The sequence below is a fragment of the Triturus cristatus genome, chromosome 3_2 (assembly GCF_964204655.1).
Source record: "Triturus cristatus chromosome 3_2, aTriCri1.1, whole genome shotgun sequence".
NCBI lineage: Eukaryota > Metazoa > Chordata > Amphibia > Caudata > Salamandridae > Triturus > Triturus cristatus.
In genome coordinates, this window is record NC_140584.1 from 496309679 (window position 1) to 496326761 (window position 17083).

The 17083-nt window shown below is 43.1% G+C and overlaps 1 protein-coding gene across 6 annotated transcripts in view; it reads right to left on the reverse strand.

The window, feature by feature from the left end:
• SBF2 (SET binding factor 2) overlaps positions 1-17083 on the reverse strand; it is a 2080461-nt gene that overhangs the window by 1040853 nt on the left and 1022525 nt on the right. For all 6 annotated transcript variants that reach the window (XM_085648170.1, XM_085648169.1, XM_085648168.1 and 3 more), the window contains exons 15-16: positions 5161-5270; positions 1731-1880 (exon numbers count right to left, since the gene is read on the reverse strand). In XM_085648170.1, the coding sequence (XP_085504296.1) occupies positions 1731-1880; positions 5161-5270 (260 nt within the window). The remainder of the gene's footprint in view (positions 1-1730; positions 1881-5160; positions 5271-17083) is intronic.

Here is a 17083-nt window from a genome sequence, read left to right on the forward strand (position 1 = left end):
GAGCAGTAGGGACAGAAGAGCAAATCGTTGCTTCTAATTTCCCAGAAAGGAAGGAAACCATTCGAGATCAGTCCTGCTATTCCTGCGGAGGTTTGCTGGTTGATTGTTGCGTTTAGGTCTACAATATCAAACATCAGAGAATGATCCAAGCAGAATTGGAACACAGGTGTTTTCGGAGTCCTGAATTATCTGAAGATTATCAAAAACAGCCACAAGCCACATGGTTGGACAGGGAATGAGATGTCATGTGTACCATAACCTCTTCAATGCAAATGCGTTCAAAACGACCACTACGTATATTTAATATACGTCTAGATATTACTTTGTTTGAGTGGCTTATCGTTGCCGACATCATGGCAAAAAAAGAGTGGTATAGCTAACGGTAGTTCTTTATGCTCTAATCAACCTGTTGATTTTGGAAAAAGTGTTGCTTATCCTGGGTGGCCTATATAGATCCCCTGCCAGGGCAGCCTGACTTCGATGCACAATTGTGGGATGCTTCTCTGTCACTCCTGTGTGGACTCTTCACATCATTTGCCCTTGCTGCCTGCATCCACTGCACGCCTGTGGGTCGCCCTCCGTTTCTTCTTGATGGACTCCAATGTGCATTTAGCATGAGTGCTTATAAGTGCACTCCTGTGACTTGTTCCTCGATTGTACAAATGCAAATAAGAACTATGACGTTACCCCTTCTCAGAAGGCAGGGAGGTTCACATGTGCAGCTGTCTGGCGCTCATTTGTACCACTTTACCCATTAACAAACCTATACATTTACAGTTACAAAGAATGGACTGCATTCCACTACTCAAGATGCATGACAGAACAACGCTCCCCACACAGACCCTGCTTACAACCTTTCAACCAGACAACTATGAATTCATGTAAAGTACATGTATTCATCCCCTGCTCATCTTCTCTCCAGCTCACACTGAGGCTCTTCAACTGAAGCCTGCACGACAGCATCAATCTGGTCAATTCTGATAGACACCAAAACAAGCCCCACTTAGCCGACCAGCAATACAATTCATCATTCTTCCAGTTCCAACCAAGCATGGATTAGCACTAAAAGTCTGCCGATGCCTTGCCAAGGATATGATACAATTTATAAACGCAATTAGAATAGGTGTGGTCAGAACACATGTTTAATGTGTCACAGTGCATGAAACGGAACGTACGCCAGAGGCGATGCGAGGATGAGTAGGGTAGACACATATTCTACTAGTGTGATGTCAAATTTCTCCATAACCTATAACCCTAGTTAAAGAAGTGCCCTTTTCTAGTCACGTGTCCTGCTAATGCATAACCGTTATCATAGGGATCTAAAGTGGCTACTGCAAGGAATGTTTTTGACAATTGCTAGCCCATACATGCAATACTATAGACAGGTCAAGAGATGATTATTAACAATTTACATGACAGAGAACACTGGATGGCTACTTTTCCTGGTAAAGTAGTTTGTGAAACAGTATATACCTTTATAATGAGTGTGTCGGAAGGAAACTGGCTGCCAACACAAGTAGGAAGGAATGAAGATTTAACATTTCCAACTACTTGAATGCAAATACCATACACGTGTTTGGCAGAAGCAATGTAGTCTCTGGCAACATATAGATTTCAGAATGTGCAAATGATGGAAACTCCACAAATTGAATACACAGCAAGTGAATCGATCAGCATCGGGTGTGTCCCTTTAAAAGAGCCAATGGGCGCGCGGGGCACGAGGACGGTACCTGTAAGGTGCAGTTCATCATCCGTACAATGTAGTCAAACTGGCGGTGGTCCAGAATGGCGCGGTTCTGCTGCACGTGCAGCCGCAGCTCTTGCGTCAGACACTGGCGCGCAGCTTTTCCTTTTAGGGCTCGCAGCGCCGCCGGAAGAGTCTGGAGACAGGAAAACCAAGGCATGCAGTTAATCACAGACAACGAACATTTTTTTTATAAAGTATTTGCTTGTGTTTATCCCTCGGAGTAAACAAAGGATTTACATTTTTGTTTCCAGGGCCTAACACAGGTTTATTATTCAGTCCTGCACGAGTGATGTTACGCAGGGGAAGCCCTTCATTTTAAAAGACCATACGTACTGTATCCTCCAATAAAAGTGTCGATTCTTAGGCATTTCGTTCTTCCACATTGGCGTGGTTACCAATGCCTCTTAAGAATCGCACAATGATAAAAGTACACTGGTTACCGTAACAAACGAAATAAACTGGCAGCACATTGGGCCGTTCTGTGCACTGAGCACATTTTAACGTTGACTTTTTCCAAATGAACGGACTTGCTGTTCTGCCGGTTTCATAGTGCATAAGAAATTCACGCCTGACGTGTAACAGCCGTGTACAGTATGTGGGAATGAACCACAAAGAGAACGCATATTCTTCCTATAATAAATCTCTGGAGAAGTGCCGAAGCAATTGTGCCAATGGAGTAATTTATACAACATGTCAAACAAAACAACTTATCTATCATCCATGATAACACAAATCTTCTGGCACGACCAAAAGAAATTATGTTGACACTAAGTCAACTGCACAGGCAAGCTACTTGATATTACACCATTGCACCACCTGCTGCAAGTACTAAACACCTGTGTCCGACAGTTCATCAGTACTGAGTTATAAATGAGTTATGCTTATTGTAAATCAGGATTAAATAAACCAACACATTCTATTTTGAATTCACTTTAAGAAAATATCTTTTAAAATAGATAAAGATAATTCCACAGTAAGACTATGCCTGCTTGATATTGTGCAGCATGGCTGCTGCATACCTTGGTTTACAAGGGAATCTGTGCTCAAGCAGTACAAAAAAAGTGCCATCCCCAAAACCAGGCAGGCAGGCAGGCCCTACTTTCCTCACTTTCTGACCAGTGGCTGCAGCACCAATTTCAGCTGGAGGCCCCACCCACCCCTGGTCGCTGTCAATCTGCCTACAAGGCGCATTTTTCAGGAAAAGTGAAAAACAGTCCTTCGTTTATTTCCACTATTATCTGCAGAAACGCAGCAAAGACTGTGCATACACTAAATAGAAAGAGAATTAATCACTCATTTGTGGTCCTTATTCTATCTCAATGGCCTGTGAGAAAATAAAAGAGGGACTGATGACCTGCCACGTCTGGGCGCTCTGCAGGTCAAAACTGTGACAGCAAAGAAAGTACAAGAGTCATGGATGGCCCCTGAAATAAGTGACGGTGGGGCACCCGGGGAATCACCGACACACAATTATTGGAAGGAATAGGGCACCTGTAGTGATGTAGGCTGCTGTTAGGCAAACAAGTACATTTCACATCACCAGACAGTGTGCATTTGGCTCCATAAAACCTTCTGACTAACAAAGGACTGACCTGGTGCTAGCTGGGTCACACTGCAGGTGCTGTGTCTGCACAGCAACTGCTGTGCAATCCAGACGAATCTTTTAACTATGCTGGATGTACCAACATGTTACCAAAATGTTTCCCATGTTATAAAAACAAGCATTTGCAATGCAATCGATCTCGCTTTGGGACCTTATATGTATTTAGCTATGCAGCACATTAGCCTGGGTGCTGAAACATCTACTGTTCTTTAACATGGAGGGAAAGTAAGCACCAAACGGTGTGACACGGCAGGTATGGGACCACATGGAGAGAAATATTGTTTTTGAGAGGGAAATGCTATAGTCCAAAGCTCTGTTTTTAATATAAAATCAGGGCTTTCGGTGGTCATATCACTAAAAATACAAGATTTGAAAAAAAACATTATTGTCTACGGGTGCTTGGGGAAGACAATTTCTATGGACCGGAATCTAGAGAATGCTAAAGTGATTCTGCAATTTTACTGACCTCTGCTGGTCATTTTCTATCAAGACAGTTAAATAGAGGCAGTTGAACAGAAAAAAAGTCCCTAAGCGGAAGCAGACAAGTCCTAGGGCTGATCTCCACAGCCCACAAAGTACATATAAATATAAGAAAATATAAGTATATATAAGTATATACTAAATTATATACAAGAGGTCCTCCTTGACAATGCCCCCCTTGCAAACACTGCAAATGCTTACGGACTCACAAGGGCAGACAGTAACCTTTCACTGGTTCACACCGCTCAGGCGGAGGTAAAGCGCTGATATATTGTGGACTCTTCTTTAATGCTGCTTTTTCGTTTCCTAGAGGTGCCTCAATGTCATTTTAGAACATTACATTTGTTTTTTCACCCTCACAAATCCTGCCGCTGTGTGCCGAGCTGCCTTTTACAGGGTGAAAATGGTCAAAATCCTTTAACACAGGGGCGCCATCGTGGTGTATTACAGACTACACTGACACTGCAAAAAGAGCACTATTTAAAAATCCTAACAGATTCATTATTTCCTTTCCTCCTCTCCCTACTGGAACCTTTTCACTGCCCTTTAAAATCTGTACCCCAAATCTACCCTGCACCCATTCAGACAATGTAAGACACTCAGAGATGTCTTAACAATACATTTATGAGTGAGGCTTGTTGAATAGACGGAAGAATGAGAGCACAGCAGAGGACAGGATTTCAATGCCCTAGTGTTGATCAATTGGGCCAGGTAAGCGCCACAGAATGTATTCAATTCTACGGCTACGGAAATTCCTGCATAAATAAATATTTACAATGCTTGTCATATAATCCACTACCAACTGCATAATTAGAATATCTAATCTGAAGAAATGTTGTTTGCACTTCAATCGGATCAAAAGTTAATTAAAAATAAGCCTCATGGTTTCGCGAATTGGCTGTGACATTACACTTGCTGTATCTAGGTTTTAAAGTGGTAATGAGTTAAACATTTACTCTGGCAGCGTTAATTTGTGCCAAAATGTCAAAATACTGAAATTATGCTGTCACATAATGTGCCACATTATGCTATATAATCTGGCTTTTCTTACCACATAATTTAGTTAAACAACTGTTACTGCACAATTCCAATGACCCTGGTCAAGACCCATGCTAATCTGCTGCAATGTAGCCGCAAAAAAAGAAAGGACCATTGTTTGTGATGTGGAGTACGTGATAAACAATTACGAAGATGATGAATAGCAAACACTAAAGCAACTTATCCGAGGTCTGCCCCTTAGTTCCTGAGGAATGTTGGCACACATTTGCCAAAGAGACAACTTGTCAACGAAGAACAAACAATTATTAAAAAACAACATCAAATTCCTTACCTTTTCAGTTTCCAACATTTTATTTTCAAATATGTATGCAATGCAGCTTCTGACAACTTCCAGCCGCCGAGCACTGTTGAAAACAGAATTTGCCTTGTCCAGTATGGAAACTGAGGGAGAAAGCGCAGAACAGCCTTAGTACAACCAGACTTCGGAAGAGACTGTAACACTAGTGCTAGGAGTTGTCGGTGAACAAGTTCCATATTCTTAAAAGAAAAGGGATCACAGAAATGCAGGGCCTCCGGAAGGACCTACTTGGTCTATTAAAAAAAAGTAGGCCTCAATCACAATTTGCATATTGCGTTCACACACTGCTTGAACGTTCACTGTGGGGTAGAAACTCATGACTACAAACTTCAAGGGGGAATTCTTGTGTCAATGAATTTTAACAACTTTGACCACAGAAATCTAATTAAAGAAATATTATAACATATAGAAATATGAATATAGGAGCCAATAAAAGAGTTGTTTTTCTCTGCAGGGTTCCAACTGACGTCATAGAAAAACAAGAGCAAAGGTGGAACTAACTATGATGCCAATCGGAACCCCAAAGACTGGTTCCTTTTTTCAAGAGCATTAATCTCTTTGAGAGTATTATTCTCATGGCCCTATTTATTTAATCAAACTACAATTATTTGGGACAATTTTCTTGGGGAAATCCAATTTCAAACTGAGATGAAAGGTTATTTATTTAGGTGGGTGTTCCACCACATGCCCCAAGCTTTTGTTGCCCATTTTATACCTTTTTTTTGCAAGCTTCTCTTTTTTCTTTTAAGGGGAAAATAGGGAGTGATGCCACCCATGCCACCATCATACATTATCCCATTCTTCCCCCCTTTTTATTTCTACCTTTCTCTTTTTATTACCCTGACCCATTTTCATTTAGCTGTTCGATTCCTGTTCATTTTTCATCCATTATTTTTGTTACCATCCTGTACTTATCACTAGAGTTTGATCTCTTCAGGTAATTTAACAGAGAATAACACGGCACCCCAAAGTCCATCTCCACTCGGTGTTCAGGCAAATGTCCTCTTCACTACCAGCCTCTCCACACGTTTATTAAAAAAGAAGCTGAACTGAGTATTTTGATGAGTGTGTGTAGGTGAAGTACAATCTTTCCATTCCCATTCTGTTCATTGGGATTATTTAAGATCTCAAGTAGCTGCACAACAAAGCTTATTTTCTTTCATCAACACTTGTATTTACCAACCTTTTTCTTTATTTTACATGATCAAACTGTATATAAAACGAAGAGGACTGATACATCTTGTGTGCCCTGAGATTTCTACATACACACATATATGCTTGCACTCCCATTTCATATATCCTCTCCAACTCTGAGTCTTAACTATTAAACAAAGGAAAGTGCTTTACTAGGTAACAATTGTACCTGCTTTCCAACGTTTACTTGCATTGGCCAAGGGCACTGCACAGTCTGCCCTTTCCACTTCACACCATGTTGAATGATGCATTTACTACCCATAATGCAGTAGAGTGTCGGTTCTTAACCTTTTCACTTATGTGGCCCCACTGAAGCACTACTGGGAGTCGGAGACTCCAGCTTAAGCAATGGCTCTGAGTTGAAGCTCAAAACAATGCAGAAAAATCCAAAAACAAGTATACGCCAAACCAGTACACAAATTACGAGGGTTTATTCAATTCACAACAAAAAACAGAGAGAATCAAAAGATGAATTTGAATAGAAGGTTAAAGCTTTTCAATGTTTGTTTTCATTTCTAAAAGACAATGTGATATGCCACACTCTATTATAATGATCACTTTGCCTATTCTGCTCCAAATGCAGGCTTTATTTGAGGCTTCCAACCGTCCAAACTAGATCCCGTTCGCTGTACTCGCTCTGCTCCCGTGAATCAAGCTAAGGATAACAACTTAGGGCCAGATGTAGGTAAATGCATGTTTGCGATTCCTTAATAGTGATTTTTAGGTAATCGCTATTAAGGAATCGCAAAATGCCATGTAGGTAGGAATCACAATATTTTTTGCGATTCCTTAATATTCCTTAATTGTGAATCGCAAATTGCGATTCGCAATTAAGGAATACCTTCCCATTCATTCCTATGGGCCAAGAGGCCCAAAAGGAATGAATAGGAATTGCTCCCGCAATTTGCGAGTCACCAAGTGGCACTCGCAAATTGCGGCAGCAATTTCAAGGGTGCGAGGGTTCCAAAAGGACACCCTGTTGCACCCCTGAAATGTGTATGTGTGCACATGTGGCGCACATACGAATGTGTGCCACATGGCACTTAAAAAAAAAAGCAAAAAAAGTGCTTTTTTAAAGGAAATCGCTAATTACCACCAACTTGAAGTTGGTGGTAATTAGCGATTCCTTAAGGCTAAAGTGCACTTTCTTTTGTGCTACTTACATTGCATTTAAGGAATCGCAATTTGCGATTCCTTAAATGCAAGAGCAAAATAAGTAATCACAATTCTGCGATTCCTTATTTTGCTAGTAGGTTTCAACTTACCTACATTGCTCGCTGCCAAAAAGCGAGCGCTAACGCTGAAATTCTGCGAATTTCAGAGTTAGCGCTCGCTATTTGGCCACCTACATCTGGCCCCTAATGTTTAGCTTCCGATTTTTTAAATTGCTTCAGATTTACCAATCGTTTTAAAGTTTCCTTTTGTTATATTTTGCTTTGAAATGTATACATACTTTACAAATTTGCTAAACCATTTCATTTTGCACCACAGCACAGATTAAGAACGGCTGCAGTGGAGGGCTGCACTTTGCCTTCCAGACGAAAAGTGAAGGTTACAAACGTTTGGCAGAAATGGGCAGATCAGAGTACATGAATCCTGTACAGAGCAGCCCACGTCTAGTACTGGATTACTGTACTGCCCAAAGGCGGGGGGCGGGTAGAGCAGACCTGGCGGCGGGTGGCACACACATCTCCATGTGATACCTCTGTGTTTTTCCATTGACAAAACCGAAAGCTTTAAAAGGAAAAGGCTTTTGCCGGCATGCTAGAATTCTTTACAACAGTGCGATTTTAATTTGAAATCTGCTAAACAACATGAATCAGATAACAGAAGCGCAATCTGCTGAATTTACTTCCACTCGAACAGACAGTCGAGCAACTGCACAGGCTCGCGTTTATAGCACTATTAAAGCCTTCACAGATATGCTGTCAGCTTAAAAAACAAATTGCTGCGTCCCTGCCAACAGCTCAAAGAGTTCGCGAGCACTTTATTAAAAAACACACACACACACACTAAAAAGAGCACGAGCTACCACATGGTCACAGCGTGAACCTGCTCTGGTATTCCAACAGCATGATTCATGGCTCATCACACTTCCCTTAACCACATCCTCAATGCTCAGAAGACGCATAGGTGCTTTGTTGATGGCACTTTCAGCGGCGGCACCTCTGCTAAGACGAGGAGCACCACCCCACTGCTCTCCAAGCAGTTCAAAAGAAAAAGAAAATGATAATAACACAACGTTATTATTATTTAAGTTTTCCTACTGCAGTGGCTCAGTTTCTGCGGGGCGGAGCAGGCCAGAGCAGGGAGGAGGAGTGGTGACAATGTCTAAGTGCGCATGATCGTCCTGCGCACTTTGCATGTTCTCTACCGGCTGTATTGTACAGCCTGGGTGAAGAACCTGCATAGTCTCTTTGTCCCCTTCTGAGCACCAAATCACATCGCTCAGACCAATCACAGTGCTGCTGTCATGATGACAGCAGCATAGTGCTTGGCTTAGGGAAGCCTGAGAGCCCGGGAGCTTCCTGCTCCCGGGACTCGAGTCAGGAAGAAGATGAAGAGGATGGAGGAGAGGCGACGGCCGGCCGTACCCATGTAAGTGCTTTTTTTTCCATTCACCCCAACCTCTCTGCCTCTTCACCTGAGTGGAGTCCTAATGGTTCTGTAATGAAAGCCCAACGGATAACCTGAGCAGCATCCAGGGCCGCTTTAGAGCTGTTGGCGCCTGTTGAGACAATCATTTTTGTCGTCCCCCCCCCCCCCCCCCCCCTGACCACCTCCTTGGATTCCTTCACAACCACCAGTCTAAAGTGCCCCTCATCTCTCAATAGCCCCTCTTTCACACATTTCATTTATTTTAAAGCACTGGTGAAGGATGGCATTACTAATAAGAATGTATATCTACCCAAACAAACACTTTTCAGCAACATCAGGAATTGATAATGAAAGACTGGGGGCGGGGGCGACACAGAACATACTATTTTATGCAGTTTGCATGCAGTGCTTTATTGGGGTTGTATCTTATGAACTGTGGTAACAAACGGATTTCTGTGAAAAGGGCAGACATCGACTCAGCTATCCACATAAAATACAGACCTGTGAAACGCAAGTTGCGTGTTCTTTGCAGCAGGCATATTAACTCTCTGTGCTACTTTAGAGCGAGTCAAAACTGCCCCTAGATAACACTCTGATCTCTCTCTCTCTACCAGGAACATTAATCACCTTAGTTATCTTGCCATTTTTAATGCAGACTGAAAACTGGACGCACAAGGAAATCTGCTGAATGGGTTTAAAATCTTAAGTTATTGCTAAACACATACCTTCCCAGCCCTGTGCGGCTGCACCAGTCACACTGTCCTAAAGCAGGCCCTGGCAGCACTCCTCCATGGTACTGTAGAACTGACCAGCTAGATACAACTATCTAGAGCTAATTGTTCATGAACGAGCAAGGTAAAAACCCTTATTACTGGCATCAAAGTCCATAGGAAAATCAGGCATGGGGCATATTGAAGTTTAATGCCACCATGTGATACACATGGTGGCATTAAACTTCAATATGCCCCATGCCTGATTTTCCTATGGACTTTGATGCCAGTATCTAGCTGGTCAGTTCTACAGTACCATGGAGGATTTTTCTAACGTTTGACAAGTCAATTGTTTCCCCTTCATAGCATTACGCTCTTTGGGCCCGATTCACATAGAGCCCTCGCAGTTGTGGCAGAGGTCATGGTGGTATATCCGCCATGAGAAACTGCAGAGCGGAGATCCTGCATTGACCGTGGAGGCTGTTTGTGAATCGGGCCCACAGTATTAATTCTACAATAAGCTTCAAGGCAACCAACAAGTTACTGCAGCCCTTATAAGTAGCTAAAGATCAACATGTAATCTGCATAAAACTGTGTGGGTACATGTGTAGTGCCGATCCCAATGTCCACCCATTCCCCTTACAGAAATTGATGTCCAGATTGGATGTAAATATATTAAACAATGAAGGTGCCAAGAGGCATCCCATCCTAATACGTCCCTAGTCCTGCGTATTTTCCTGGTAATTCCCATCCACTTTTGGTCTACACAGAAATGTATATATTTTTGTATATTTACATACATTTTTTTCCAAACAAGGATCTTCCCGGATGACCGCTTTCTAGAGCAAACCATGGAGTCATCTATATTGGGCACCACAATGACAATTCAGTATTAATACCCTGCGCAGACCCCGTTCTGGATAGAACAGGGTCTGCGGGTGATATTCATACTTTCAGAGCTTCATCGGCGGACTAATTGCTGCCCTCATTGGCCATTACAGCAATGTTGGAATTAGAAGGCGAGACGGATTTAACTGAGGGAGAGTAAAGAAATCCACGTTTCACATGCTTTTCTTTGACTTTGGGAATATCCTGACTTCCCTCTTTCTAATGGAACACAAGAAAGCGAGTGAACGGGGTAGTCTAATCAAGTGCTCCAATGGTTTACAGCGATCTTGTTAACTGGTTGGTCCTACCTTGAAAACATAGCTTTTAATGACCATAAAGCAGATACAAAGAAAAAGAAAGAGCAAGGTACTTACCTTCCATAATGCTCTTTCTGGTGGATACTTTATCTAACCACGGATTCCTCACCTTGTAAATATTACCACGCGTGTCAGTCTGGATCTGGAAACTCAAACGCAGTTCTCCTGCGCACCAGTAGGAGGCTGTTAGAAACTGGGTTTTCAGGTTGGCAGAGGTATGCACCCTGTCCAAGCAGGAACCACAATCCTAGTCAGTGTAAGACACAACACACCCTAAATTATCCTGTGCTCACCCTCTGGTAGCTTGGCACAGAGCAGTCAGGCTGGACTTAAGAGGCAATGAGTAAAGTATTTGTGCAATACGTTAAACAGTAAAACAGTGAAAAAAAAAAAAAACACAAAAAGACTCCACACCAGGTTAGGAAAATAGATAATTTCATACGTAAAACAGGATAAAAATGACAAAAATCCAATAAGAAGTTGAGGTATGAATTTTTAAAGAATAAAGGTAAAATAGTGCTAAGAAGCTATAGGATCTTAAATGGGAAAGCTGTTCGCGCTTGACCGGGGCAAAGTTAAAAGTTCTGGCCAACCACAATGTAGCACAGGCCAGATACAGGTACCCACTTGGTCCCGCTGAACCAAAGTACCTTGATCCAGAATGCGTCATCGTCAACGGAGATACAAGGTGCAGCTGAAGTGAAGAGTCGAGGTCGAGCCACGCAGTGGACAAGATGCATCGGTTTTCTCCATGCAACTGCAACAATGCGCTGGTTCCAAATGTGATGCGCGGCTGTTGCTCCGGCAGTAGGCAATGCGTCGATTCTGAGGACGATGTACTGGTTCTGAAGGTGATGCACCAGGTCTTCCCCACAGAAAGGGGAAGATTCGCTGTTTCCAATAAGGATGCATGGGTTCTGGTTCAAGCAGCACTTTATAGCCATTTTCAAGAGCACAGGACAGCGTTGGCACCACTTGGCAGAGCAAGACTTGCAGAAAGCAAAGTCCAGCTACTATAGCTGGATGAGTCGAAGTCTTTGATGCCCCTAAGACTTAGAATAGGAGACAAGCCAGCACGCCCTTAAGTCGTTCTGAGTCCAAGTGATGCAGGTCCAGTCCTTCTCACCTAGGCACGAGAGTAGTAGGCAGCAGGGCAGCTCAGCAAGAGCACAGCAGAGCAGCAGTCCAGCAGAGTGGCAGTCCTTTCAGCAGCACAGCAGTTTTTCCTGACAGAGTATTCACAGGTCCAGAAGTGTTCTACAATCATGGTGTCAGAGGTCCACTACTTTTACCCAGATGTGCCCTTTTAAGTGGGGGAGACTTCAAAGATAGCCCTGAAGTGCACATAGGTCCTCTCTTCCTGAATTGGCTCCAGACTCACTACAGGGGATGTGAAACCCATTGTGTGTGGACAGAACACAACCTATTCAGGTGTAAGTGTGAAGCAATGCCCAGATTCTCCCTCCCATCACCAATGATGGTCCATTAAGACGCACCTAAGCTCACTGAGTGTGGCAGTCTAGAGGGAACACACAAAGCCCAGTTGTAACCCAACCAAGACTGAGTAGAGACAGGCAGGAGGCACCAAATGGCTCAAGTAAGTGGCAACTTTCTAAAAGTATACCATAGGCCACTCTTCTCGTGTCCCATCTGTCGCACTGCGTCGTGGGTAGAACTTTCCCCATTTTGTAACTCCTTAGAACAATTTTTAAACTTGTTCATCCATGGAAACCAATATTTATACAAAATCTTGGCAGTCAAAAACACTTATGAAATCACTCAGGTGACAGCGCCATTTCAACTTCTGGCTTTATTCTTGACCTTCTCGAGTAACTACTGTATGCGAATCCAGGCTTTTCACAGCAACTCGTGTAATCCAGAAATGAAACGTACATCAAAGTCGGCTCGTCTTTGTACCCAATGCATTTCGAACCTATTCTGGTTCTTCTTCAGGGGTTTCTACAATAAATAAATGACATTCAACAAGCTATTCACTGTCAACCTTTAACATACTGAAAACATATAAAAGCTAACCTGATTCCTCACATTGTACCCTTGCTACCATAACCCACCACGCTAGGAACCCATCTATGCAAATAACCAACAAAAACGCCTTCCTGTGGCTCCCCCACCTTCCCCTACCCTCGCGAGTACTGTAAAACTCACCCCCCAATATTCACACCCTTGCCCCTTCGTCAACCTTCTTCGGTTTCCCTCTTAGTCATTACTAAACCGTGCTAACAACAAAACAACTGTACCCTCATGTTAAACGCCCATCATCCAGATTGCAACCCACTTTTTTGTAACGATTCTCCCCATAAAACTCTAACCTATCTACAATCTTAAACGCACCCCATTTACCACTTACCAAAAATAAAACAATTCTGTACCTTATCAAAACTTTTAACCAACTTCCTGAACACCTCGTCCTTCTCTCCCCATGCAATGAAAAATCATTCTTTCTCATTACTTTAATGACTGTTATTTAAAAAAAAAAACGCCCCACCAATCAAACTTCATGCTTTTAACTCCGTGACCATAACACACAGCTGTGCTAATTCATAAAAAAAATGTTGAATACGACTTCATTTCCAATAATGGACTACCCTCGGAGTTGCCATAATTAATTCACCATAAAGCAAAACCCCGTGCTTCCCTCATTCCTCCAACACTCCCATAGCACATCTAATCTGCTCACAACCACTAGAGTGCAGAAATACTAAATCCGAACCCCTGAAGAAGAACCAGTATAGGTTCGAAATGTATTGGGTACAAAAACGAGCCGACTTTGATGTACGTTTCATTTCTGGATTCCACGAGTTGCTGTGAAAAGCCTGGATTGGCATACAGTAGTTATTCGAAAAGGTCAAGAATAAAGCCAGTAGTTGAAATGGCGCTGTCTCCCGAGTGATTTCATAAGTGTGTTTGACTGCCAAGATTTTGTATAAATATTGGTTTCCATGGATGAACAAGTTTAAAAATTGTTTTAAGGAGTTACAAAATGGGGAAATTTCTACCCACGACGCAGTGCAACAGATGGGACACGAGAAGAGTGGCCTATGGTATACTTTCAGTAAGAGCTGTGAGGGGACGGATCACAGCAATCTGTATCGCACGCATTAAAAAATGACGACATCATTATTTTTCGTGAATATAAATAAGGGAAGGAGTGTATTCTCAAACCATGGTTTTCAACTTTCTAAAAGTGGCATTTTCCAAACTGTAATTGAAAATCCAACTTCACCATAAGTTGTGATTTTACATTGTGAGTCCAGAGACACCAAACTTGAAAAATCTCTCTCTTCACAATTAGGAATTTTAATAAAAAGACGTAATACGGTAATGCCTAGGTTATTCTATGGAAGAGATAGGCCTTGCGGTAGTGAAAAACAAATTTGGAGGTTTTCACTACCAAGACATGTAAATCTCAAAAGTACATGTCCTGCCTTCTAAATACATCGCACCCTGCTCTGTGGGTTAGAAAGGGCCTACCTTAGGAGTAACTTAAATATATAAAAAGGGAACCTTTAGGCCTGGCAAGAGGTTTATATTGCCAGGTCTAGGTGGCAGAGTAAAACTGCACACAGAGGCTCTGAAATGGCAGGCTTGGGCCACAGTTAAAGAGCTACTTAAGTGGGTGGCACAGTGAGTGATGCAGGCCCACCAGTAGCATTACATTCACAGACCCTGGGCACATATGGTGCACTTTACTAAGGGCTTATAAGTACACTAAATATGCCATTTGGGGTTAAGCCAATTATACGATGTTTAGGGGAGATAGCACACACACTTTAGAACTGGTTAGCAGTGGCAAAGTACTCAAAGTCCTAAAGCCAACAAAAACTAGGTCAGAAATAGAGGAGGACGGCAAAAAGTTTGGGGTGACCTTTCAGAAAGGGCCATTTTTCAAGAGTGTCATATAAGTGCCAACCAGGTGTGCGGACATCAGTTGCTTTCAATGCCTTGTCGGCGATCTCAGATGCAGAGAGAGTCTACCGCGAAATTGGCCAGACTAGTGTGCAGATCACTAATTTCGGACATTTTTGGATGGAAAAGAGTCTGTTCCACAGAAGGAGGTGGTGGGAGGAGGGCAGAGAGGAATCTGCGGTTAGATCGAGTATCCATCAGAAAGAGCATTATGGAAGGTAAATACTTTGTTGTTCTGATGGATACTTCTAACTTTGGAATCCTCACCTGGTGAATAGATATCAAAGCAGTACCTCATCAGGTGGTGGGTCTGTGGCTTGGCTAAGACCAAAAAGTCCTGCAGGAGCAAACAGCATAATGCTCATTCTGATGGACCAGACTGTCAAGGCAACGGTGCTTTGTGAATATGTGCATTGATGCCCACGTAGCAGCTTGACAGATACCCAGGAAAGGCACTTCACGGGCTACAGCAGTAGTAGCAGCCTTGTCTCAAGTGAAATGAACCCTCAATCCTTCAGGAGACTGCTTCTCATCTAGTACATAGCAGCGTTTAATGTAGAGGAGTATCCACCTAGAGATGGTTATTTTCTGCACTGCCTTGCCCTTCTTTGCTCCTGAAAAGCCCACAGAGAGTTGATCGGTAACTCAATTGTCCCTGGTATGATCAATGTAGAAACTGTGAACTTTTTGGGGCCCAGATGATGTAGTCTCTCCTCCTCCTCCTTCTAAGGGTGAGGTAAGGCAAAGAAAGTCAGAAGGGCAATAGCCTGCCCAACATGGAAAGGCATTACCACTTTCGGCAGAAATGTAGCTCAAGTTCTCGACACCACTCTGTCTGTAAAAATTGTTGTGTAAGGTGGCTGAATCGAGTGCCTGCAGCGCATACATGCGATAAGCTGACATTATTATACCAGAAAGACCTTTATCCGGGGTAAGAGACATAGTGGACAGAAGTACATTGGCTCAAATGGGGTGCACATTAGGAAAGTTTGAATCCAATTCAAGTTCCACTGTGACATCACAAAGGGCTTCACAGAAACATATGCTGTAAACCGTTAAGAAATCGCATCACAAAACATGTTTAAACCATGAAGGTTGATCCAGCAACAAAAACCTGAAAGAGCTAAAAAAAAATAACCCATAACAGTGGCCAACTCAAGTCTGTTCTGGGTCAGCAACAAAAAAAACCGACACTTCATACAGCTTAGCTTATAGTGGGTAAATCTGGTGATTACCGCACCAAACGACAAACTTGTCCCTTCACCTGCACCGTTTTCGTGGTTGGGTGACGGACTATCAGAAAACATCAAGGACTTCTGTGGGGATATCGATGCAAAGTAACTGCGGCCACTCAATCTCCACGCACTGAGCTGCAGACCGTGGAGGCACGGTGCAGGACCATGACCTGTTGCTGAGACAGCAGATCCTCCAGAAGCGGCAGTTTAATCGGAGGATAGACACTCATGCCCAGAAGTTCTGGATATCACACCTTCCTGCCTAAATCCAGAGCCATTGAGGTCTTCTTCGGAACTCGAGACAAGAGGGGTTGAGGTGGGAAGGTATACAGAAGTCTCTGCTCCACACAGGGCGGAGAGACAGCCTTCTTTTAACCTCTAGCAAGCTAACACACTGACATTCTGCGTTCTCTGCAGTGGTGAAAAGATTGAGCTATTATTCGCCTATTGCTGGCAATTACCCTATTCTTGATCTGCAGTTTCACATGGTGGTGTTGTCTGTGATTGTATACAGTAGCGTACCCCCATTTGATGGATGGCATCACCTACATCTCCAACAAATTAATGTGGTAGCAGGTTTCTGCTTGAGAACAGAGTCCTCTAATCTCTCCTCTCCGAGGTGGCCTCCCCAGCCCAGTAGTGATACATCCATGACCATTGTGAGTTCTGGGTGAGGTAAGGAGAGAGGTCTGCCACTGACCCAATAATGGTCTAACAGCCACTATGCTGATCTTTTGCAGTATTCTCCAAAACCTGGACAGAATTGGATAGGTTCCCTTGGTGCTGCGCCCATTTGGTTTGCTCAACACCACCCCCAATCATATCCTGGACACAGGTTGAAACATTTGGATCACAGACCGAATGTCCTGGACTTCTCACAAAACTTTATCATACACAGGATGGCTCTGACAAATGAGAGCATCTGGAAATGACTTCAAGATGCAGTAGGAATAACACAGAGTCCCTAGCTCCATCAAAGGAGCCTGAACATCCTGCTGCAAAATGCACAAGTGCTCCTCAACCGCCG